This window comes from Loxodonta africana, chromosome 5, assembly GCF_030014295.1.
Source record: "Loxodonta africana isolate mLoxAfr1 chromosome 5, mLoxAfr1.hap2, whole genome shotgun sequence".
NCBI lineage: Eukaryota > Metazoa > Chordata > Mammalia > Proboscidea > Elephantidae > Loxodonta > Loxodonta africana.
Genome location: NC_087346.1, coordinates 75,443,934 through 75,469,351, shown reverse-complemented (window position 1 = coordinate 75,469,351; position 25,418 = coordinate 75,443,934). Strand labels below are relative to the sequence as shown.

At 36.2% G+C, this 25,418-nt stretch overlaps 1 protein-coding gene across 3 annotated transcripts in view; it reads left to right on the top strand.

Annotated features, from left to right (window-relative positions):
• BMP2K (BMP2 inducible kinase) overlaps window positions 1-25,418 on the top strand; it is a 141,608-nt gene that overhangs the window by 81,634 nt on the left and 34,556 nt on the right. For 2 of the 3 annotated variants that reach the window (XM_003414132.4, XM_023553331.2), the window contains exons 9-15: window positions 111-190; window positions 3,445-3,605; window positions 10,095-10,291; window positions 11,524-11,625; window positions 12,224-12,408; window positions 17,005-17,162; window positions 25,293-25,403. In XM_003414132.4, the coding sequence (XP_003414180.1) occupies window positions 111-190; window positions 3,445-3,605; window positions 10,095-10,291; window positions 11,524-11,625; window positions 12,224-12,408; window positions 17,005-17,162; window positions 25,293-25,403 (994 nt within the window). The remainder of the gene's footprint in view (window positions 1-110; window positions 191-3,444; window positions 3,606-10,094; window positions 10,292-11,523; window positions 11,626-12,223; window positions 12,409-17,004; window positions 17,163-25,292; window positions 25,404-25,418) is intronic. The other variant, XM_023553330.2, reaches the window with a different exon arrangement.

Sequence of the window (25,418 nt, the reverse complement as noted above, 5' to 3'; positions counted from 1 at the left end):
TAGTATCTCACAGTACTTTTTAAGTTCAAGAACATACCCATGGCTTTTTAAAAAGCTTCCTGGTATTAAAATAACAACTAAAATGAAAAGTCTTATTTTTTTCTTCCAAGCATTCATCTATTCCTTCAGTTCTTCCTGAACCGATGACTGCTAGTGAAGCAGCTGCTAGGAAAAGCCAAATAAAAGCCAGGTAGGCAAAGCTACCCTGAAATTTGAGTAGGCATCTTTTAAAAAGTTATAATTCTCATTTTTAATGCTACCAGATGTCATTGATTGAATGTTATCTTCACCACAAAAATGTTGTGTTGCTTATTGCATGCTGTGTAGGGTGTAGATAACGAGTACAAAATAAACTTTTTATATTGGATACAGGATTTGACATCAGTCCCACTTGAACTGCTTGCTCTTAGCAATAAAGAAGGGATTGTGTAACTGGGGATGTTACAATGGGTCTCTTTATTGGGAGAAGATTGTCGTTATTGTCATCACATGGCAACTCTAATTTATGAAATTTTGTGTTTTGAGTTTATAGCTAGTATTGTTTTAATTTATGGAAAGAAAAAATAATTCTTGTATACAACAATTTTAGAGTATTTAGAATATACACTATGTAGAATTTATAATGACTGGCCTTAACTCTAATATTTTTTAAGACTGTGCAATATTATAATGTTTTATGTCTTATTTTTCATAGTTAATTTACTGCATCAATGTGTTTAACTTGTATTATGTAGGTTAAGACCCAAATCTGTGAATGTTTGATTCCTTTTTTCCTTACGCATTTATTGAGCTTAAAAATTAATAAGCATGGCTGTATTCTTAGATTATAAGGCGGGTGTAATACTCCATTTTGAGAGCTTCTTGGTCATGGCTTTTTGTATTATATCTCACTTATACAAAGTATTTTATTTGACATATAAAATGCACAAAATATATTTGTCCATGTATCCGTTAAATACAAAATATGGATTCTGGAGAAAAGTGTCTTTATTCCCAAAGAGTTCACATTCTAATGAAGATAGACAAGTAACCAATTACCCATATAATTGATAGACCCATATGAGGACACTCTGCAGTATGTTAAATCTGTGTGTTACATATATTAAGAAAAATAAGGTTCATTTCTACTTTTGGGGCAATAATATAAAATTATTCCTTTCATTAATAGTGTTAGTGAAGATGTTGAAAAAATCTAAATGTATATAAATATAAAGCTTAATTAAAAAAAATCCTTTTTATTTAAAAGATTTTTTTTGGAAAAAAATCTTTAAATAGCTAGTTTTCAAAAAAACTTTTGTGAATATTATCTACTGGGTTTGCCTCCATCTATGGCACTGTGCTTCACTTCCTAAACCATGCCCCCTGTTTCCACCTCAAAAAGAAAAAAAAAGAGAAATCTACATCTGCTTTTGGGACTGTCACACATGTGGCCCTTATCTGTCACTGCCTTGGCAGTTGGAAACATATTGAAGGATTTGAAGCAGGAGAGAGACACAGTCTGATGTGTGTTTTAGGAAGACTGTTCAGATGATAGTGTGGAGGAAAGGGGAAGCAGAGAAAACAGCTCTGTGACTGCCGTGTCATAGTCCCGATGAGGCTAAGCCAGAGTGTTGATGACAGTAATCACTCCATTTTTCATTTGAATCAATTTGTGTCTTCACTTAGCATGATTTGTCCAGGGATTTTCTTCCCATTCCTTCACTCAGAATGCTTAGCTTCTTTTTCACTGTCTAATGAAATCATATATATATATTTAAATATCCAGTTCCTGTCTGAAGCCTTCTCTAATCAAATTAGCTTAAAGGTAGAATTACTGTCTGTGGAACTCTTGGCAGTGCTTGCTTGGCTCTGATTATTTTTGCTGTCTTATATTTTGTTACATTTCACAAATGTGTGCCATATCTTCCTATTATACTGTGAATTCTTTGAAGACAGGGATTGTCTTTGTATTCTCTACAGTAGTATTTGTCAAAACTAGTTTTGTGCATTGTTCTGCTAGATATCAATAAACTTGCAACAAATATTGGTATGTTGGTAAAATAGAAAACGCTGAATTAAACAAAGCCTGCAGAACTTTGAGTATGCTTTTTAGAACTTTTGATATGCCATAGGTATTGTATATCTCTAAGAGCTGTATATAGCATGAAAAAGGCAGGGTCAGTTCGGCCTGTAGCCCCACCAAGAATGGATAGGTAAATAGAAAGATTGAGCACAATGTTCCCCCCAGTCATTTGCGTTTAGGGAGTACAGTGTCGGGTTTAGTGTCACATTCATAATTTGAGTTCAAGGAATAATTGATTATCATTAAAATGAGGTATAATTGATAGGAGTACATAATAAATCTTCATGGTCTTCACTTCACTTTCAGTTTCATTTTCATATGACTTATACCATCATCTAAAACACAAATATCTTTAAAAAACATACATGTGGTAAATTTCTATGATTTTCTAAAATCCGTTGATTCCATTTCAGTTCCTTCTCAGAAGAATAGTTGTTAGCAGGGCTCCCTCTTGTGGTGCATATAGATATTAGGAAAGAGCTGTAGATTGTGCAGTCCTAGACAAGACTCCCCATATGCAGCATATGTGTGCTTGGTAAGTCACATGTATGTAAAATCTCAAAATATTCAGTCATTTGAAAATATGCTAAGGGAACATGGTAGTTAGAGATTTTGTTGCAAATTCTGTTGGAAAGTGAGCATAAGTATTAAAAAGCATTGAGTTTTTGTGTTGAATTTATAAACAGCAAAGTTTATGTATACGTTCAGAATTTTTTTAAAGAGAAATCAAATGTATGTGTCTTTTCAAATTAGTTAGCATCTCTTTCTTTCAAAACTGTACTTAATCTTTTGACCATCTACTTTTAGGGGCAAAAATCCATTTTACTTTTAGCGTTCTAAGTAAAGCAGAGTTGGAGATTTAAGATGTTGAATGTGAGCAGGTGGCTTCACCTGTTAAAAATTTTGGTCTCTTCTAGTTTGCATGCCCTGAGGCAAAAGTCTTTTCTTTTCTTAGGTTGAGGATACAAGCTAGGGGAGGGAGACTGTTTCTTGTTGTTTCTTATTTTTAGTTCTCTCATGCATTTAGAGAGTTGGCTCTAGATTTTGACCAAAGCCTTAGAAGGAGACTTCTCTTTGTTTCCTTTCAATCTCGTTTTCTGTTCTTAAGAGCAGTCTCTGGGATGGTACTCATTTTCTGCCACCTTCAGTGGCAGGCTATAGATGGTAGCATACTGTTTTAGGAAGAATAGGTTTGCTTTGTTTACTTTCCTGTCTTCATAAGACAATTAATACTTGAGATTGAGATTTAGGAAGAATCCAGAACTTGGATTTAGGTGATCTTAAATAGTAATTAAAATGTATCTGATTAAATAGATGCTTTATAGAATAGTAAATTAGAAATAATCCCAATATTTGGAGTGAAATGTATTCCTCTGTTGTAGAATAACAGATACCATTGGACCAACAGAAACCTCAATTGCACCAAGACAAAGACCAAAGGCCAACTCTACTACTGCTACTCCCAGTGTACTGACCATTCAGAGCTCAACAACCCCTGTTAAAGTTCCTGCTCCTGGTGAATCTGGTAACCACAGAACAAAAGGTAATGTGGTCCTGCTAGTCCCTTCCTCTTTATTGGTAACTTAAATAAAATCTTCTATGGTTTAATTTCCTAAGGGTATAAGTTACTGACAAACTTAATTTAATATTTTGAAGCAGATAACATAGTGCTTTAAGAAACTTCTACTCATGTCTGTTAAACTCAAGTGTTTTCCTGAAGTTGTAGGCAAAGTGAAGTTACTGGTAATATAGGAGTATGGTACAAAAAGCTCACAATTTGCTTTGATCCTATAAATACATACTCTTATTCTCAGAGTCACTAACTAGTGGGTTTTGAGGTTGGTAATAAAGTTCAAGTGTATAAAAAATTCTGTGTTGCATTGGAGGAAGGGAGTTGAAATTCTAGCCTTACGGAGTTACATGTCTTTGCAGTGAGTTTAGAACCTTGGCAAAGGAGTGGGTATTGAACCATGTGACTATTACAACATAGATATCATCTGATTTTGAGAAAAAATGTTTTTCTCATCTAAAATACCATATTATGGTACAGTGTGGTACTTAAAAAAAAAAAAAAATTCCTCCGAGGAAGTACCTCTAATATTAGAAGGTAAACTTGTTCTCTCGAGGGTCTGGGGATATAACCTGAAGGATCATCTCAAAGAAACCCTGTTTTGCACCTTGTTTCATAATATACCTGTTTTGTCTTAATATTATAATGCCTTTAATAAAAATGCTTTAGGATACTCTGATGGGATGGTTAAGAGCCCACACTTTGAATCTCATAGACCTCGGTTTGAGTCCTATTTCTCCCATTTTTTAGTAATATATTTTATAAAAATACTAGTACCTATCTTAAAAGATTGTTATAAGGATTAAATGACTACTTGATGTAGTATCTTGTCCATAACACCCACTTAAGAAACATCAGCAATTTTGTATGAGGCATTGGTGGTTCAGTGGTAGAATTCCCACCTTCCATGTGGGAGACCCGAGTTTGATTTCTGGTCGGTGCTCCTCTAGCACAGCTACCACCCATCTGTCAGTGGAGGCTTGTGTGTGGCTATGATGCTAAACAGGTTTCAGCAGAACTTCTAGACTAGATGGATTAGGAAGAAAAGCCTGACAATATACTTCTGAAAACCAGCCAGTGAAAAGCCTATAGATCACAAGGGTACGATCTGAACTGATTATGGGGATGGCACAGGACAGGGCAATGCTTGGTTCCATTGTCTATGAATTGGACGACGTGTTGGCAGATAACATTATTATTAAGTGACCTGTGTGCTAGGGAAAGATCTTGTTTATTTTTATATTATCTGCCATATTGCTGCATAGCCCTGGGGTAATCAAGTACTTACCCAACTGGGGAAGTACACCATGGAAAAAGGAAAACACTGGATTCAAAGTCATTTGTGTTTAATTCTCAGTTCTACCACTTCTTTTTTGCAAGTTTAATTCTTTTATTTATTTATTGTGCTTTAGATGAAAATTTGTAGCTCAAGTTAATTTCTCATACAAAATTTATATACATATTGTTTTGTGACATTAGTTACAATCATCACAATGTGACAGCACACTCCCCCTTTCTACCCCAGGTTCCCTGTGTCTATTCGACCAGTTCCTGTCCGTTCCTGCCTTCTCTCCTGTTTGGACAGGAGCTGCCCATTTGGTCTCATACATCTGATTGAACTAAGAAGCACATTCCTCATGTGTATTATTTTTTATTTTATAGCCGTGTCTAATCTTTGCCTGAAGAGTGGGCTTCGGGAATACTTTCATTTCTGGGTTAACAGTATGTCCAGGGGTCGTAGTTTTCGGGGTTCCTCCAGTCTCTGTCAGACCATTATGGCTGGGCTTTTTTCTTGAATTTGAGTTCTGTTCTACATTTTTCTCCTGTTCTGTCCAGGACTCACTGTTGTATTCCCTGCCAGGGTGGTCATTGGTGGTAGCTGGGCACCATCTAGTTCTTCTGGTCTCAGGCTGGTGGAGTCCCTGGTTCATGTGGTCCCTTAGTCCTTTGGGCTAATATTTTTTCATTCTCTTTTGCTCCAAATGGAATGGGACCAATAGATGTATCTTAGATGGCCACTCACAAGCTTTTAAGACACCATATGCCACTCACCAAAGTGGAATGTAGAACATTCTTAATAAACTTTGTTAGGCCAGTTGACCTAGATGTCCCCTGAAACTATGGTCCCCAGGCCCCAGCCCCTAGTTACTCTGTCCCTCGCAGTGTTTAGATGGGTCCAAGGAAACTTCTTAGTTTTTGCTTTGATTCAGTTGTACGGACTTCTTCCATATTGTGTGTTGTCCTTCCCTTAGTTTTACCACTTCTTGGTCTCAGTGTTGTCTTCTGTAAAATGGAAATAACTACTACTTTTCCTGTTAATGAGAAGTAAATAACAAGATATGTGGTATCTAGGATAATTCTGTCTCATTGTAAGCATTTAGTGTTAGTTTCTCTTTTTTTTCTACCTTTTCAGATTAGAGATTCTATCAGTTTATCTGTCATGTGTCAATGTCCTCCAGCCAGAGAGCACTAGGAACATACCTGTTATTTGAACAAGTTGGGATTATTACTCTCTCACTGTGAGGAACTGTGGGGCATCTCAGTAAGATGATTTTTGGAAAGACTTGTTAAAGGATTTGAACTTACGCAAGGTACTTGGGAAGGTTTTAGGAAGTGGAGCTTTGCTCTGATTGGATGCTGTTAGAAAATGGGAGTGTGCTATGATTGTTGTTGTTGTTAGGTGCTGTCGAGTTGGTTGCAACTAATAGGGACCTGATGTACAACAGAACAAAACACTGCCTGGTCCTGCACCATCCTCACAATCATTGGTATGCTTGAGCCCATTGTTGCAGCCTCTGTGTCAGTCCATCTCATTGAAGATCTTCCTCTTTTTTGCTGACCCTCTTCTTTACCAAGCGTGATGTCCTTCTCCAGGGAATGATTCCTCCTGATAACATGTCCAAAGTAGGTATGACGTAGTTTCGCCATCTTTGTTTCTAAGGAACATTCTGGTTGTACTTCTTTCAAGACAGATTTGTTCATTCTTTTGGCAGTCCATGGTATATTCAGTATTCTTTGCCAACACCACAATTCAGAGGCTTCAAATCTTCGGTCTTCCTTATTCATCATCCAGCTTTCACATGCATATGAGGCGATTGAAAACACCATGGTTTGGGTTAGGTGTACCTTAGTCTTCAAGGTGACGTCTTTGCTTTTTAATACTTTAAAGAGGTCTTTTGCATCAGATTTGCCCATTGCAGTGGGTCTTTTGATTTCTTGACTGATGCTTCAATGGGTTTTGATTGTGGATCCAAGTAAAGTGAAATCCTTGGCAACTTCCACCTAAAGCTAAAGCTGTAATTGGTAAAGCAGCAGCAGTCACTCATATTAGCCAAGATAGGAGGATGTGGTTTAGACATTGTCCATGATCTTGTCTATGCTCAGACATGATTATGGAGTGGACTTTTTGTTCTTGATCCATCACAGTCACAGGGTGGCATGTTTGATGTTGATGTTTTCTGAAATTGTATGTGTTCAGTAGAATGCCAGGATCTAGCTGTGAGTGCCAGGCCAGCTCCCAATGTCAGGGGTAGCTTTTTTCTTTCTTACATGCTTCTAGCTTAAGATGGAAAAATAATACTCTTCTCCCAACCCCCCATATGTGCATCTTTTAACATGTCTTTCCTCATTAAAAATTATACAAAAAGTAGCACATTAATTTATTCCTTTAGCATATTCAGATGGATGGATAGAAGTATTCAGAGAAAATTGTCAGTGTCCTTTTTTTTTCCCCAGAGTTAACTGGCCGTAGTTTAGTGTGTGTCCTTCCAGCGGCTTTTTGTGTTCTTATCTACGACAGTGCGTACAGTTCTACCATGTAATTTTTGTTCCATAGTATGAATATACTATAACTTACGTAACCACTTCTCTGTTGGTGGCCAGTTAGGTTATTTCCAATATTTACTATTACTAACATCCTTACAGTGGACTCTTGGAAACCCTCGTGGTATAGAGGTTAAGAGCTACAGCTGCTAACCAAAAGGTCAGCAGTTTAAATCCACTAGGCGCTCTTTGGAAACTGTATGGTTCAGTTCTGCTCTGTTCTGTAGGGTTGCTACGAGTCAGAATCGACTTGATGGCAACGTTCAACAGTCTCTTGATTCACATGTCAGAGCATTTCTCCGAGGAAGGTATTAAGAACTGTACTCGTTTAACATTCACCAGATACTGCCAGATTGCTATCCAAAATGACTTCACAAATTCCCACAAACATCAACAGTGTGACTGTCCTTTCATTCCTAACCTTGCTGACACTTGATATTATTGGTTTTTAAAAATGTTTCCCTATTGATAGGTGAATAATATCATTCTATTTTTAGGTTAATACTGCTGTTTCATATGTTTACTGGCTATTTTTCTTCCATGAATTATCTATTTCAGTTTTCCGATTAGATTGTCTTTTATTTTTTTATTGCTCTGAAGGTTTATTTTTATGAATATTAGCTATTTGCTAAATATACTGTAAATTTTTTCTTCTTGTTTGTCATTTATAAGTTTATTTATGAGTATATACCGGGATACAGTAGTTAAAAGATTGTAAGAGGTCAAACCTGTCATTTTTCTTTTATAGCTTCTGGATTTTATACTTTATTGCAAAGGAAGGTTTTTTTTTTTCCTTTTTAATTAAGTTCTAATACTTTAATGTTTTTTGTTTGCTTGCTTGCTTCCTACATTTAGCTTTGCAATTTGCCCCAAGAGTTGAATGTATCTCTGTGGAGCTTAACTTTTTAATACTCTTCTAAGTGGAAGGAAGTATGCTTAAAAGGTTAATAGTGATTGTGCCTGTATAGAATTTTGATTTTCATTTTCTTTCTAATATTTTCAAGAATAATTAAAGTAAACATGTATTTTCTTTTAATTAGAAGAGAGAATGAATCTTAGAAAACTATTTTCATAGAGGAGTTGGAGTTAAGGCTTGGGGCAGGGAGGGTTGATGATATTAACGTTGATGGAAAAAACTCTTCTCTGCTTCCTTGAATTCTCCTTCTCCTTTTTACGCTTAAGATAGTACATTTGCAGTTGAACTCAGGGTGGGTAAGTCACTGGATGAGAATATAGGAATTATAGGGTATTACATTCCTATTTTTGACCTTGTATGTAGCTTAGTTTTATTTTAGTTAATTTCAAAACTTGTTTCACTGGATTTTCCTAGGGTAAAATTTAAGCAGCTAATGAATATCTATCCAGGAGACCATGTTAGTGGACTTACTGTAGTAAGCACTTATTGAGCATCATTTATGTAAAAGATTCTTTGGGGCTGTAACAGATGATTACACCATTGCTCTATCCCTTAGAGTCCCTCTTTGGGAAATAGCCATATAAACAATTAATCGTATATGTTCAAAGCAGAATGTAAGGAACCAGAAGGAGAGATTTGAGTTAAAATTTAAAGAATAAGAAGAATTTCAGAATCAGATCAGCAAAGACCGACTTATGAAAGTGCATGATATAATGAGAAATGTGAACAAATTCGCATGGCTGGTATGTTCATGGAGAGATGAAGTGTGAAGTAAATTCTAAAATTTTGAGGTGTCTGGAGTTGTAGCTGACAAAATTAAATATTAGAAAAAAAACAAAAAAACCACACCAATGTGTGTTAGAATAAAATTGTGCTCCATAGGGTTTTCAATGAGTGCTTTTTCAGAAGTAGATCACCAGGCATTTCTTTCGAGGTGCCTCTGGGTGGACTTGAACCTCTAACCTTTTGGATAGCAGCTGAGTGCATTAACTGTTTGCACCACTCAGGAACTTCTAAGTGTTATTGAAAAGAACAAAACTGAATGCTGTCAAGTCAATTCCAACTCATGGTGGCCTTAGAGGGTAGGGTAGAATTGCCCCATAGGGTTCCAAGGAGCAAGTGGTGGTGGATTTGAACAGCCAACCTTTTGGTCAGCAGCTGAGCTTTTAACCACTGTACCACCAGGGCTCCTCAAAAAATACCCATTACCATTGAGTCGATTCTGACCCATAGTGACCCTATAGGACAGAGTAGAACTGCCTCATAGTGTTTCCAAGGAGTGGCTAGTGGATTCAAACTGCTGACTTTTCAGTTAGCAGCCAAGCTGGTAACCACAGTGTCATCAGAGCTCCCGTAACTATTATGGGTACTTGTAATTAAGTTGGAAACCCTGGTAGCATAGTGGTTAAGAGCTATGTCCGCTAACCAAAAGGTTGGCAGTTCGAATCCACCAGGTGCTCTTTAGAAACTTTATGGGTCAGTTCTACTCTGTCCTATAGGGTCACTGTGAGTTGGAATTGACTGGATGGCAATGGGTTTTTTATAATGTAGTTACTTCTTCGATTTGGGTGCATCGCTTTAAAGTATATGCATGTGAAAGTTTCTATGTTATAAAATAGGGGCGATATAAATGCCTTGGTTAAATGATTGTGCAAATGAGTGTTTCAGAATCTGGCCATTTTATTGAAATCATGATAATATAAGTTTTTGGAAACCTATTTTAGGAGCCCTGAGACCTGGACATGGCCCAGAAATTTTACTGGGTCAGGACCCCCCTCAGCAGCCTCCACAACAGCATAGAGTACTTCAGCAGCTACAACAGGGAGATTGGAGATTGCAGCAACTTCATTTACAGCCTCGTCATTCTCACCAGCAGCAACAGCAGCAGCAGCAGCTACTTCAGGATGCTTATATGCAGCAGGTAATTCTTTTGTTACTCTATATATGGAAAGTCCAAAACCCAAGCCCAGTGCCGTTGAGTCGATTCCAACTCATAGCGACCCTATAGGACAGTGTAGAACTGCCCCATAGAGTTTCCAAGGAGGACCTGGCGGACTCGAACTGCCGACCCTTTGATTAGCAGCCGTAGCACTTAACCACTGTGCCACCAGGGTTTCCCATATGAAAAGTAGTAGTGTTGTACAATTCATGCAACAATTGAATATCAGTGAATTCTTTTTGAATCATGGATACCCTGAACTCGATTCAAGCAAACATTTTGCCCAATTTCCTAAGTGATTTTTCAAGAATATGTACCTAATTTGCATTCTGTGATGTGCTTAAGAATGCTCTTTTGAAATAGATTGTGTCATGGCTTTGTGATGCAAAGAGTGTTCATCTGGTCATTCAGCTTTCATGAATAAGCACCACAGCTCATGATGAATCATGTGTTTGAGGTTGCATTTTGAGTTCAGTTATATAGACTAATAATGTTAGTTGGAAAGGTGATACTGGGCTTTTCAAAAAAGAAGTAGCATTGTCATGGGTTTTTGTTTTTATTTTTGATGTTCATTTTTGAGTTGGTGGAAAACTAGAGTTGGGAGAGACATAGAGAAGAATGAAAAGTTCTGTTCTGTCCTTTGTCTCATTAGAACCTGCAAATTTTTAGCTTCACTAAACTATTTTAAATGTAACCATTGTTACCTTCATCCTTTTATCATTTCCTGCAATATTTTCAAGCCAGTTATATTCATGATACTTCTCATGGGGACCTCCCTTCTCTGATCTTGACTTTTAGATCCAGAGTGGAGGGTAGTAAGCAGGTGGTGACATGAAATGGCCGGAAGATATCAATGAGGGAAGATAGGGGAGGGTGGGGATGTATTGTACTGGACACAAGTCACCTCAGGCATCTTTATTAACTAGGAAAGGGTGGTGAATTAGTTGAGATTTCTCCCAAACATCCTTAAACTGTGCTGGAAATAGCTTTAGTTGAATCTCTTTCCATGTTTCATTGATAATTTTGAAACCAATTTTAATAAGCATTTATGTTATGATCACTTACTGACTATAGTTATTTTGTATTGGTGTTTGTACTCCTAATTTCCCAAGTCATTGTTATGGTAAGATCAATACTTTAAAAAAAAAAAAAAAAAACTAACACAAAAAAGGCATGAGAGATATTGATGGATTTGTTTATTTTTGCCGTTGTAGTATCAGCTGGCAGCGCAGCAGCAGCAGCAGGTACTTCAGCAGCAGCTTTTAACGCATTCGCTGTATCAGCAGCGACCTGCTGTCTCACAGTACCCTGCAATGGTAAGTGATACATAATTTTGAGAGATTTATATGTAGTTATATATTGTTGTTTGAATTAACAGTATGCATGGTATTATTCATGATTTAATGATTCTAAATCCTTTATAGTTAATGCAAGTTAATGGATACATTTTATCAAAGTCAGTCATATATTTTTCAAGCATCTTTAAATATGGTTGAATTACAGGACCTGATTTTGGCACATTATAACTGACCGACTCATAATAGAAGGGAAATTATCTGCTACCCATGATTTTTTGTCATATGCATCTTTCATTCAGCAAATATCTATTGAGTAAAATAAAAAAGAAACCCAGAGGAAAATTGCATTTGCTTCAGAGAATAGTTTGACCTTTTTTACAGTTATCACTATCCTACTGATTTTAAACTACTCAATTGTCTTTTAAAGTATTTAAGTGAGCATTTTTGAATCTTGCCAAATTAGCCTAGCTGCACAGCTTCTTAAATAGATTTATTTTATTTTGCTGAACTTCTCTAGTAGCAGAGCTGCTCTTTCAGATAGAAATTGTTTTTCGGGTGCTGACAGTGCTTTAGTGACTTTGAGCAGTGTTTTGTATAATGGCATTTCTTATTTCAGATGCAGCAGTATCAGCAGGCTTTCTTGCAGCAGCAGATGCTAGCTCAACATCAGCAGTCAGAACCACAAGCATCACCAGAGTATCTTACCTCCCCTCAAGAGTTCTCACCAGCCTTAGTATCCTACACTTCATCACTTCCAGCTCAGGTTGGAACCATTATCGACTCCTCTTACAGTGCCAATAGGCAAGTATTTTCCTATGAAGGCAAAAGAAATTATTGTGGAAGTGAATCGTGGAGTGAACTCACCAAGTGGCTCCTTTATTAGTTTAAAGAGAGTCCATCTTTCTGTACAACCCACTCTCTTTTCCTCTTCATTGTCTCTGCTGGTCCCTGTGCATCTCTGTCCTGTCTTGCATTCCCATCAGTTAATTCTGTTAACTGCAATTTGCAGATATGGCTTAGCAACATCCAGCAGGATTTAGGGCTAAGGTAAGGCAGTCTTTGTAATACAAATAGAAACAAAACCTTAACAAGCTACTTTACTAGTTAAAAAAAAAATCTTCTTAAGCAAGTTAGTTTAACCTTTTCTGCTAATATGTAAATACTTTCAATTAGTTTGATATTATTCATAAAGGTTGCATAATTTAATTTGGTCCATTTCAAACAGGTGCAGAATATTTTAATGTAGCATTTGGACTATAAATTAAGCTGGGATAGAAATTTTCACAAACTTAGCTTTGATATGAGTGCTTCAGATCTTGTAATTGAAAATAGGTTGATCATTATAAATACTTAATGTTTACAGATACTTAGGAGGAAATAACTGTTGGAGTTTTGTTGACTAGAACACTAAAGTTCTCATAGAACACTGTTTCAGGATTTGAAGCATTAACTGGATAAAGGAGTTTAGAGGCTTTGGCTAGGAGCTGGGCATGAGAAACAACAGCTTCAGTAGCATATTTCTAGTATCTCAAAGTCTTAGAAAACTAGAACTCATGGAGATTAATAGAATAAATGATTTCTTGGTTAAATAAGTTTGGAACATGTTGAGTTAAAATAAACATGTCTCATTAATGGCACACTTATTAGATCCTATAACATGCTAATGTACATTTTACATCTTTTTTTGTGCTTTAGATGAAAGTCTACAGAGCAAGTTAGTTTCTTATTGAACAGTTAATACACATAATGTTTTGTGATATTCGTTGCCAATTCTGTGACGTGTCAGCACTCTCCCCTTCTTGACCTTGGGCTCCCCATTTCCGTTTGTCCAGCTTTCCTGTCCCTCCTGCCTTCTCTTCCTTGCCCCTGGGCTGGTGTGCCCATTCTGTATCTTATACATGGTTGAGCTACATGTATTATCATTTGTTTTATGGGCTTGTCTAATCTTTGGCACTCTGCATCTTAAGAGATGATTAAAGTTTGCAGTTTGCTCTAGAACATCTCCCAGCTTCGTGTGTGTGTGTGTGTGTGTGTGTGGTATATGTGTGAGCGAGAGAGAAAGAGCAGCAGGAAGGGAAGGAGGAGGGAGTAAAAATTGAGGTGTGTGAATTAGGACAAGTGTGTTTTAAGTGGAGAATGAGTGGGACATATGATCAGAAAGACTGCTTTAAAGGTTCAGGTCAGTAATTGCTAGACACTTGTCATTTGCCTACTGCAGTCTCAATTTGTTGCTTTACCCTCATGACACTTTTTCCTTTGTAGAGTTTTTTTTCTTGAATAAATTCACAGCACTATTCTAAATAATAAAATTAGAATGAATAATATGATAGATTAAAGAAAAACTGAAACCACTAAAATATAAAGTGTGAAATAACAATAGTAATCTGATAAATTGATCAGAAAAGGCATGCCTAAAAATAAACCCCAATGATAAGAATGGAATAGTTTTATGCATCATTAAAAGTAGGATATTCTGCTCAATATTCTTCAGTTAAAGATACTGATGAAGCTATGGTATTAATTAGATGATTGGTTTTTTATGTTTGATGTTAGCTAGCATCAAGAATATCAATTCAATTTGGTGTGTATAGTTGGAAAGTATAAGAGAAACTCGTCTTCTCCGTTACAGCATATATACATATGAATGCTTTGTATTTTAAAGAATTATCAACTTGTGGAAGTGAAGTGTCACTGATAAGAATGGAATGATGAATTTGAAATCTTGTGGAGAGAATTCATACTAGTGCACCATAGCATATGTACTGTTTAAATGTCTGATTAATTATAAAGGAAGATGCATTTCCAAAGAATGGAGGCAAACATGGGCATACAAGGTGCTGACACCTGTAACTCACCACAGCACTGCATGTTTTAACCTTATCTTTAGTGTTTTACTATTCATGAAATCATAGGTATGATACATGTTAGATAAGTATTTTTTTCTAATTTCTCTGTAACTATTAAAATAAAAATCATCTTTCATACATCACTTTGGGAAATACTGGGTTGATTATCTGTGAAAATGTATAAAGACTTGTTTTACACTGCTCTTGTAAAATTATGCAGGATTGACCAGGAAAGGGGTGATGGTCAGGTGGGTAGAAACAATTACACATTTGACCACTAGAGGTCAGGAACACGGAAATCCCCACAGGAACACTGCTCCAGTCTCAGTGCCTCAGTGCTACTTCACTTAATACTATTGTTCTTTTTTAATATTGATCTTTATCAAGAATTATATGTTAAGTATAATATCTTCTGTAACAATTTAAAAAGGTGACTGTGAAACTTCCTGTTGGCGACTGAGTCAGTATAAGATGAGAATTGGTGCTAACGGTTTGACTCTAAGCCTAAGGGATATATGAGTAAAAGAAGGTAAGAAACCAGCTAGTTCCTTTACAGAGATGGAAAAAGTTACGATCTTGATTAATTAGTTTCTTTTCTATGTAATCTTAGAGTAATTAGTTATTACCTTTTCCTTTCCTTGTAATTTATGACCTAGTCTCAGAAGTTATACTCTGGCACTTCTGCCATATTCTGTTTGTTAGAAGTAAGGCAATAGATGTAGCCCACATTCAAGGGCAGGGGAATTAGGTTCCACCTTTTGAAGGAAGGAGTGCCAAAGAACTTGTAGACATACTGGCAGTCCCTGCGTTATGAATGAGACCCGTGCCTAACTGTGTCTTTAGGTCAAAATTTGTAGGCTAAGTTGGTACAGGTGCATATGGTTCTTATTTAGCCTTACTTTAGAGACAGAAAAGGCTCGAAGCCTTTTCAATGAATTAAAAGCTGCACATGAAGCAAGTGAATGTGATTATGATGAAGAATCTGTTGCAAGTAGGGGTGATTCAGTCTTTTCAAAGTGAGGGTAAATTTACATAACATGAAAGAGCAAGTTCAAGTTGTTCGTAAGTTTGGATGTTCATAACCTGGGGATTATCTGTATTTGAAAACCTGTTTAGACTATAGGTTAAGATAATAGCCCATAGAGTATAGTCTGTCAAGAACATATAAATTCATCCCAGGAATGGGAAGAGGGCGATTTAGATAGGGAGTCAGAAAGTTCTGAAGGGGATCATTGACAGGCAGAAGGGGAAATACCTATCTTTCTTTGAGTTTTATCCTATCTGATCTGTGTTCCAACGCCTCTGAAAGTCTTTGAAAGGTACTTTTGGAATTAGAGATGGGACTCTGTCACGTTGAGGCAGGCTTAGACCTTGGCTCTTGATGAATCCCTAGAGTGGATTTTAAACTGATTTATATTTATTGTTAAGATACCAAAGTTATATTTACTAAGCAAGACTATCAGCTTGTAGGCCAACAACTATGTTTATTTTCCTCTGTTATACTCTAGCCTACAATGAATGCTTAAGCATTGCATTCTTCACTTAACTGCACTGAATGACTTGACCTAGGGGATTAAATGGACAACTTTTGCCCCCTCTTCCCTTTTAAGACCTGTTGTAGCAATACCAGTGAGCTCCCAGGGGGAGGGTAGATTTAATGGGATGAGTCAAGGTTTGCAGAATCGAGCCACCTCTTTGCACATAGAGATTTTCCCTCCATTACCAATGTTAGAGGACTTGGATTTAAATTATTAAAGCAATTGACAGCTGTTTTACATCACCTCATTGTTGAACTGTCTTTCCAGACTGGGTTGAGGGAGAAGTTCCCAAGGACTTTGATGTTAAATAGCCCCTGTAGACTCTCATCTTCTCTTAAAAAACAAGGGGCCTATAAGATAACTTACACAGAAACAGTGATCCTAGGCTACAGACTATATACAGGTACTTCAAGTTCTAAGAAGAGTTTGCTATATACAATATAACACTTATTCAGCTTTCGGTAGTTCATAAAGCAATCCTAACAGTTCATTTTTTGTTGGTAGCTATATAAAGGTAATGGCTTTGTCAAAATGAAACTATTGTGGTGCTTCAACATAACTAGTATATAAAATCATCTTATTCAACAGTGATTTTGGCTCATTTGCTATGATAATAATAGGTAATATGTACTGAGTATTTTGAACCAGAAACTGTTCCTTTTTTGCTTTACATGTACTAAGTCCTTAATTGTCTCCATAACTCTGTGAGATTTTTGTTGTTAGCTGCCATTGAGTTGGCCCCAAACTCAATGAGGTCGATGCCATTATTCTTGTTTTACAGATGAGGAAACTGAGGCATAGAGAGGTTAAGGAACTTGCCCAAGGTATATAGCTAGTGACCTTGTAGAGGTACTGGGATTCAGATTCCAGGTAGTCTGTCTCTAAATCCAGTGCTATTATCTGCCATCTTTACCATATGAAAAGCTCTGGTTTTCTAAGCATTTATAAAGTATGAACTAGAGCACTAATTTTTCTTAATGCTAACTTTTTTTTTCTCTTAATTATTACTGTAGGTCAGTTGCTGATAAAGAGGCAGTTACAAAATTTGCAAATCAGAAGAACATCAGTAACCCACCTGATATGTCAGGTTGGAATCCTTTTGGAGAGGATAATTTCTCCAAGTTAACAGAAGAGGAACTCTTGGACAGAGAATTTGACCTTCTGAGATCAAGTAAGGGACACTTGAAGGCTTATTTTGCTTCACAGTAAAGTAACAACTATAATAATTCAGCAAGGCCAAAGACTACTTTGAGGTGGTGTATAGAAAGCTCTTTTTGTGCATTTGAGGGCAAAATTCAGGCCACCCTCTTTTACATAAACTATCAAACTATGTTGTTTGCATTAGAAATCAACTGCTTGATAGTAGCTGTTAAACCCAAGATTGCTGATAGTTTGCTGATATCCTAACACTTAAATATTGCATAACTATGAATGTTAAATTCAGAATATCTCCAAAACATGTTCAAATAAAAAGGGAAACATTGGTATTTTGCCTTACTAGTTATTTTGTAGTGCTGTTTTCTTGTACGCTCAATACAAGATATTGTGAGTCTGAGATGCCCTTTCAAAATGCCTGAGAGAGAACACTGGGCTGCTACATTATGTTAATGTTTTGTAAAGCCCTTTTAATGAGTGGCCACATAAAGGGGCTGGTTTGTTGTCCTGACATGGCAAAAGTTAAATAAATTCTTTTCCACTTTCAATCAAATGTTTTTACTTGTAATCATTGCCTTTTCTTAAACTACCGAATATATATGTGTGTACATATATGTGCGTGTACGTATATATGTGTGTGTGTATGTATATATACACACACATATATACGTATGTCAACCTCGCCATCTGTATTTCAGAAAAGCTCTTTTTTGGAAGAAGGATGTGGCATGTTCAGACGAGGTTGCAAAATAGGAGCAAAAAGCTCACTTCTACAGTTATTTAGGTGATTTTCAGGTATTAGGGGGTTTGGGGGAAACCCTGGTGGCGTAGTGGTTAAGAGTTATGGTTGCTAACCAAAAGGTCAGCAGTTCGAATCCACCAGCTGCTCCTTGGAAACTCCATGAGGCAGTTCTACCCTGTCTTATAAGTTCCCTGTGAGTCGGAATCGACTCAACGGCAACAGGCTTAATTTTGGTTTTAGAGGCTTTTGGGAGCCCTGGTGGCACACTGGATAAGAGCTCAGCTGCTAACCAAAAGGTCGATAGTTTGAATCTACCAGCTGTTCCTTGGAAACCCTATGGGGCAGTTTTACTCTGTCGTATAGGGTTGTGTGAGTCAATTTTGATTCCGTGGCTATGGATTTTTTTTAGTTTAGAGGCTTGTGTGTGTGTGTGTGTGGAGAGGTGTAGATCCTCCCACTTTCCTCTTTTGCATGTGAAAAGGTCATAATAGTCCCCAGTTCATGGTTCCTAGCTTCTATTTTAGGTAACTGGCTTTATGAAAACATTTATTCAATGAAAAGCTTTGTTCCAAATTGGTATATATTTTATGTAAAACTTATAAATGCCCCAAATTCATGTAAGAATAGTTATTTGGGATTTGAATTTGTATTTTACATACTGGTTATTATGATTAAGAAAAATTGATGATTAATTGGAGATATAAAAATGAGTCCTGAGCTTTTAATAAAGATTTGTTATCTTTAGTAAAACGAATCTTTCATCTTATTATTAAAAAAAATTTTTTTTTAAACCACAATTCTTTTTGTTTGACATTTTTCTTAGGATTTATGTTGTGTGGCCCCCAAAACAAGGTTTCAAAAAAAGAAAGTATCTCTTGCAGAAGGTGATAGAAGACAGTTGAGGGGAGGGTAATTCTAGTCATTATAATTTATAGAATTATTTTAAAAGCAAAAGGTAAAATTAGAATATTCATTTTTATGTGTTCTAACCAGGATAGGAACTAAGAGTTTTAGTAAATCAATATTTTTTACTCCTTGTGTAATTGATTTCCTAGACTTTTCTTTTATCAATTTGTGGAATAGATGAAGTATTCATGGGATGGATAAAGTAATCATATTCTCTTGTAACTTATAAAAATGTATTCTTCCAAAAATGTGCTATTCTGAGCTCCCTGGAATTTGCAGTAACATCCAGTTGTTTTATTTCAATGGCATAGGCTAGAATGGCATGATACATCTTCATAAAAACCGGGTTTAGCATGTGAAACTCTACGCTAGCTATTTACTTTCAAACTTTAAGGTCAGATAACAGTTACGTGTAATTTGTGTGCATACATGTGTGTACCTACAGAATTCTGTTTTCATTTCAGTGTTAATTATGGAAAGATACTAAATTCTAAGTGAACGTGCAGGAGGAGCTTTATCTGAAGGTCAGACTTGGAGCAACTTCAGCCATTTGGAAAACTGCCTAGATGGTCCCTGAGCTACTGAAATCACTGTTAACAAGGCTGGCACTTTAAATCAGCACATGGTGCTAGGAAGCATGAATTGTGATCCCTGGCAGTACCACTTAACTAGGCTGTGAGCTCTGGTGGCAGAAAGGTTCAGAGCTATGGCTGCTAACCAGAAGGTCAGCAGTTCAAATTCACCAGCCTTTCCTCGGAAACCCTGTGGGACAGTTCTACTCAGCCCTATAGAGTCACTATGGGTCAGAATCAACTCGATGGCAATGGGTTTTTTTTTTTTTTTAAATCTCACTAAAGTCACTAAACCATTGGGGCTGGTGATGCCCACCTCATAAGGTTATCAGGAGAATTAAATAATATATTTAAAGAGTCTGGGCAGGCAGTAAATAAACACCACTTCTATTTTCCTCACGTCCTGTGGTAATCTTTAGGCTCTGATTTAAGAGGCTGTTGGCCTTTAACCAACATTTAAAAATTGTATCTAAATTATGAGGTTTCTCAACTTGCAGTTTAAAAACAAAATTTAGGGGTTTTATGGACAAATACATTGGCGTCAGAAATGACAGATGGCAGTGAGGAAGGAGAAGGAAAAATGTCTTTTTTTCCTTGAATAATCGATAGTTATAATAATGGTGTTCAAAAAAGGTAAATACCTTTTATATAATTTATAAAGAAATGAAGAGTATGTAGAATATAGTATAGAAAGATTTTCTCCAGGGTTTTACTTTAATCATTCCATCATCTTTAGTACTTTTTTTACTCACAAGCAATAAAGTATTTAATAATGTTTGTTTGATAGGGTCTAAATTACACTGGTGGGCAAGAGACTTCTTCTAGAACCCTGACTTTTTAGTGGAAGAGTAACTGGGCAATGGAAATTGATGGTTGGATATTACTGGTTGGTTCCCCTCTCCCTAACAGGCTTTTGAAAGTGAATAAATTATTGATGCATTTGAAACTTCAAATAGAATATTTGTACCTTTTGTCTCAGCACAGATATTTATCAGCAGTTTTCCACAGTTCTTTCTAAAATAATTGATAGTTGGTTTATGAAATGCTTTTCTGGTGAGAAACTGAATATCTTTATGTATGGCCCTTAAAAATATAGGCATTGCCCATGTAATGATTGTGCAGAAAATACATTGTCATTTGGTGTTTAACTTTTAATATGCTATATGGTTCTTTCTTAAAAAAGAAAAGAAAAAGGAAAAAGATATGCTGCCTAGGAAATAACTTATGTGTGTTATTCAGAAGGGACTTTTAATATCATAATAGACACTAGAATTACAAAATATTAATCATTGGTAACACACACTTTTTTTTGGGTGACCTTTAAAAACCAGCTTTCGTATACCAGGGGCAGAGAGGCTTAACATATAATATAAACTGAAGTCTTTTTTTTTCTTTTTGTTTTCGGTGTAACTGAATAATTATTTATGATAGACTTTTTTTTTACCCATTACTATTTAAGTTCAAAACACTAAATCAAGATGAAACATTAGTAATAAAGCTTATCTCAGTGATATTTTTTAAAATTTAAACTTGTTTTTTCATTGACTTTTGTACCAAAACATCTAGATTAGTATGTAAACTTTTAGAAATCCAATTGTCATAGCATTTAATCAACATTAATTAGAACACAGGTATTTGGGAACATTTTTAACTTGCATTTGCTTAAATAGTTTTGTAGCTTTTTATGTTAATTAAAAGCAGTATTTGTTAATGGAATATCTTGCTTGTGGCCAGTGGATTTTTTTTTTCTGTTTAAAATTATAGCAAAATAGCTAAAAAGAAGATAGAAAGCACTAAAGAATGTGGCTGCCTTGCAGACGACATTGAATGTATTGTCTTTTCTATGAAGCCATAGAACAAAATATATATATATAAACATCCATATCTGTAATTAGCTCGTTGTAAAACATTCAGACCTATTATTTTTCCTTCAGTGCAGAATAATAGAACTTCAGGTGTATTAGTACTTGAAAGATATTATATGAGGACTGTACTTTTAAACTTTATTCGTTAACATTGAATGATACAGATCATTATCCATTTAAGCTGCCAAATTTACTTTTTAATTAAAAAACTAAAATGTATTTTTAATATTCTGATACTGTGGAATGTAGTTTGGTTCTAGGATTTTAAAACCTTGTAATTTTGCCATCTGTATCAGTTAATATTCTTGAAAAGATACTGTATTTATCCACCAACACAGTCCTTTTGGCAAGGCAGGAGGAGGTAAGTTTATTATATTGGACCAAGTTTTGTTCCAGCTTTGTGCTAAAAAAACCAATTATGTGAAAATGTCACTTAAATGCATTTTAGGGATGACTATGTATTTTGAAAAGTAGCCCTTTCTACCACTTCAGTAGTTTTTATTTATAGAAAATCTATCATTTAAAAGATTAATATGTGTATTTATTTTGTATTTTTTGCTGTGGGACCCAGATTATCATGAGAACTCTGGAAAATCTAAATGATTTTTTTAAAGTCCTCCATTAAAAATTAATACTATGTTTTGAAGAACAATGAGAACATGACTCATTTTATACTGAATTTATTCTGATTCCTGTTTTGAAATAATTGGATAAATGAGCTTTGCATAGAACAGTGTCTCCCATATCTTTAGTTATGGGGATCCCTATCGAAAATACAATATTTGTACACTTACTTCAACTACAGGAGCCCTGGTGGCACAGTAGTTAAGTGCTTGGCTGCTAACCAAAGGGTCTGTGGTTCGAATCCACCAGCTGCTGCATGGGAGAAAGATGTGGCAATCTGCTTGTGAAAGATTGCAGCTGTGGAAACCCTATGGGGCAGTTATACTCTGCCCTATAGGGTCACTATGAGTCGGAATCAACTTGATGGCAATGGATTTGGTTTTGGTACCGTAACTACATGGTGTTGTTTATACATTTACTGTGGATTTACCATAGATGGATGAAAATAATACACTAATGCATGGTAATTTAATTAACCTTAGTGATTACTTAAGTTTTATAAGCTGGGAACCATTGGTACAGTAGTGTAAACTTGGAGAATATGTTAAAATGCAGGTTCCCGCTCCCCAGATAGTCTGGTTTATTAGGTTTTTGGTAGGGCCCAGGTAATCGTTATTTTACATAGGCATCCTATTACTTACGATGCAGATGCTCTGGGAAGGGAAGTGTGGTTCCAATCAGACCTAAACCAGAACCAGTTGCCATCGAGTCAGTTCTGACTCATGGTTCCCATGTGTGTCAGAATAGAACTGTGCTCCATAGGGTTTCCAGTGGATAATTTTTGGATAGTAGATCATTCTGAGGTGCCTGTGAGTGGACTCAAACAACCAGCCTTTCAGTTAGCAGCCACGTGTTAACTGTTTCACTATCCAGGATCTCTAGTTCTGACCTAAGTATCTACACACTCTTTGTCTTGATTTAAAAGACTGACGGTTCTTGGATATTGATATGCTGTGGCTGTCATTCTGAAAGACAGTCTTTTCCATTTGTCCTTCTTTCCTACTCCCTCTTTACTTTATCCTCACCATTTTGAACACTGGAATTTGGGAGATGGAGAAAGGATGAGGGTAGGTCAGGACTTTGATATGAGGACTAACCCCTGGTATTACTCTATAAACGCATTTAGGACCTGATAAAATAGGTAACTGCAGGTTTTCTCCACCTATGACAGAGAGTCTCTGCCGCCTTCTTAAGGAGTGATTGGCTACCCACCACAATAAGTTAGGGGCTCCTTATTATATAAATTATTCTCCAACTTTACTTTTTTTGGAAAGATGCAATAAGAGACTAACTACTCTTTAATAGATGTTGAAAAGCAAAACGTGAAAACTTTAATGGACAGTGATTATTTGTTACTGATAGGATACTGATTTCCTAAATTAATGATACAGGTAGTTTCTTGAAAAATAATACCTAAAATAAAATTTTGTTGTTATCCATTGTAGTATTGGATTTGAAAAGTAGCACTTAAGTTTTGGAAGTTGTTTGTATCATTGTCAGATGTGTTCAGTAACTCAACATCATTGCCTCAACAAAATAGTTATTTAACGTTTCAGTGAAATTTTCTTAAGCAAAATTTTAAGCAACTCAAAGTTTCATTTGGTTGTCATGATCTTAACCATAAAAGCTGATAATTCATTGTCCTAAATGTTTTTTTTTTAATTGATGTCCCCAGGGAGTAATTAAGTATATTCAGGGTGTTATAGACTCAGGGCCTTGCCTTCTCAAGAGCGTGGTTGCTGGACAGGCAGTATCAGCATCACTTGGGAGCTTGTTGAAGTGCAAAATCTGAGGACCCATCCTAGTCTCACTCATTCAGAATCTGCCTTTCACAAAGCCCCCAGGTGATTGGAATCCACATTAAAGTTTGAGAAGCATAGTCCTAGGAGATGCTGCTTTAACTTGGGGGCTTTGTTGTTCTCCACCCTGAAGTTAATGAGTCATTTTTAGAGAATTCCAATTATACTTGGATTTCCCCTGCTTTCACCCTGAAATCTCTTAGAACACAATTGAACCCAACAGTTTATTGATAGAAGTCATGAATATAAGTTATCATAAATACGAAAGGCCCTTAGGTGGCTCAAATGGTTTGCACTTGACTGCTAACCTAAAGCTTGACTGTTTGAACCTATCCAATGGGACTGCAGAAGAAAAGTCCTAGAGACCTGCTTCTGTTACGATTACAGCCAAGAAAACCCTATGGAGCAGTTCTGCTCTGTAATACATGGGGTCACCATGAGTTGGACTTGATTCAATGGCAACTAACAACAACAAAAAATATGAACTGGCATCCCTGGATGTTGCAAGCAGCTAACACGCTCGACTGGTAATCAAAAGGTTGGAGGTTTGAGTCCACTGGTGACCTACTTCTGAAAATTCAGCCATTGAGAACCCTGTGGAGCACAGTTCTACTCTGACACATATGGGGTCGCCTTGAGTTGGGATTCACTCAGTGGCAAATGTTTTTTTTTTTTTTATGCGCAGAATTTACGAGCAGGGAAAAGATGGTTACTAGGAAACTAGGGTACATCAACTGTACCTTAAACACACCAGACCTGTTCCTTGCCTTAGAACCTTTACTCCCAGATACCCACCCCTCCACCTCTTTCAAGACTTTCCTCAAATCTCGCCTTGTAAATATTGGAGTCACCCTGTTTATTACTGCAACCCGTGCTTCCCCTAGTTCCCTTACCCTGTGTTACATTTTTTTTTATAGCTGTGTAAATTTCTTATTATGCTCAGAGCTTGTTGTTATTTTTCAATGCTAGCACGGGTTTTTGTTTTGTTAGATGTTATATCCAAGTCCCTAGAACAGTGCCTGGCACACACAGGGTGCTCAAATATTTGTTGGATGAATGAATCAACTCTGTTATTAAGACTTTCAGTCTAGCAGAGGAATATCTATATCATTGTATCTTTGTGTGTTAATGTTTTGATAGTAATTACAAATTAATATGAAAAATGAACAATAAATTAAAGTATAGTGAATTATTTTTTGCTATTGTTAAATAGAATTTAATTTGCCTACTTTATGAATGATTGACCACTTCATAATGTTTTGCAATATTCCTATGTGCATTTTTGGAGAAAATCTGGCCAATATGACTCTGGTTAGTAAGCTGGGATAAGTTCAGTTCCAGGATATTACAAGTTGAAGACAATTGGTATTTTAAAGAATCAGACTAAGTTATTTATTGGGTTAATTGTGTTTATTTCGTGAAACCTAGTACTGAGATTATATTGTTAAATTTACTGTGTTGCAACAAATGTACATTAAACTCAGGACGGCTCCCTAAAAGCTGTATTTTTTAAAAAGGCTGTTGTGTTTTTCACTTTCATTTATGCTGTGTATCACTTTTTTTTTTTTTTTTTAAGTTAAGGACCATTTTGTTTTTATTTTATTTTATTTTTTGTTTTGTTTCATCTTATTTTTGCAGACAGGCTCGAGGAGAGAGCATCCTCAGATAAGAATGTAGACCCACTTTCTGCTCCACATAATCATCCTCCAGAAGACCCTTTTGGTTCTGTTCCTTTCATTTCTCATTCAGGCAAGTTACATACGT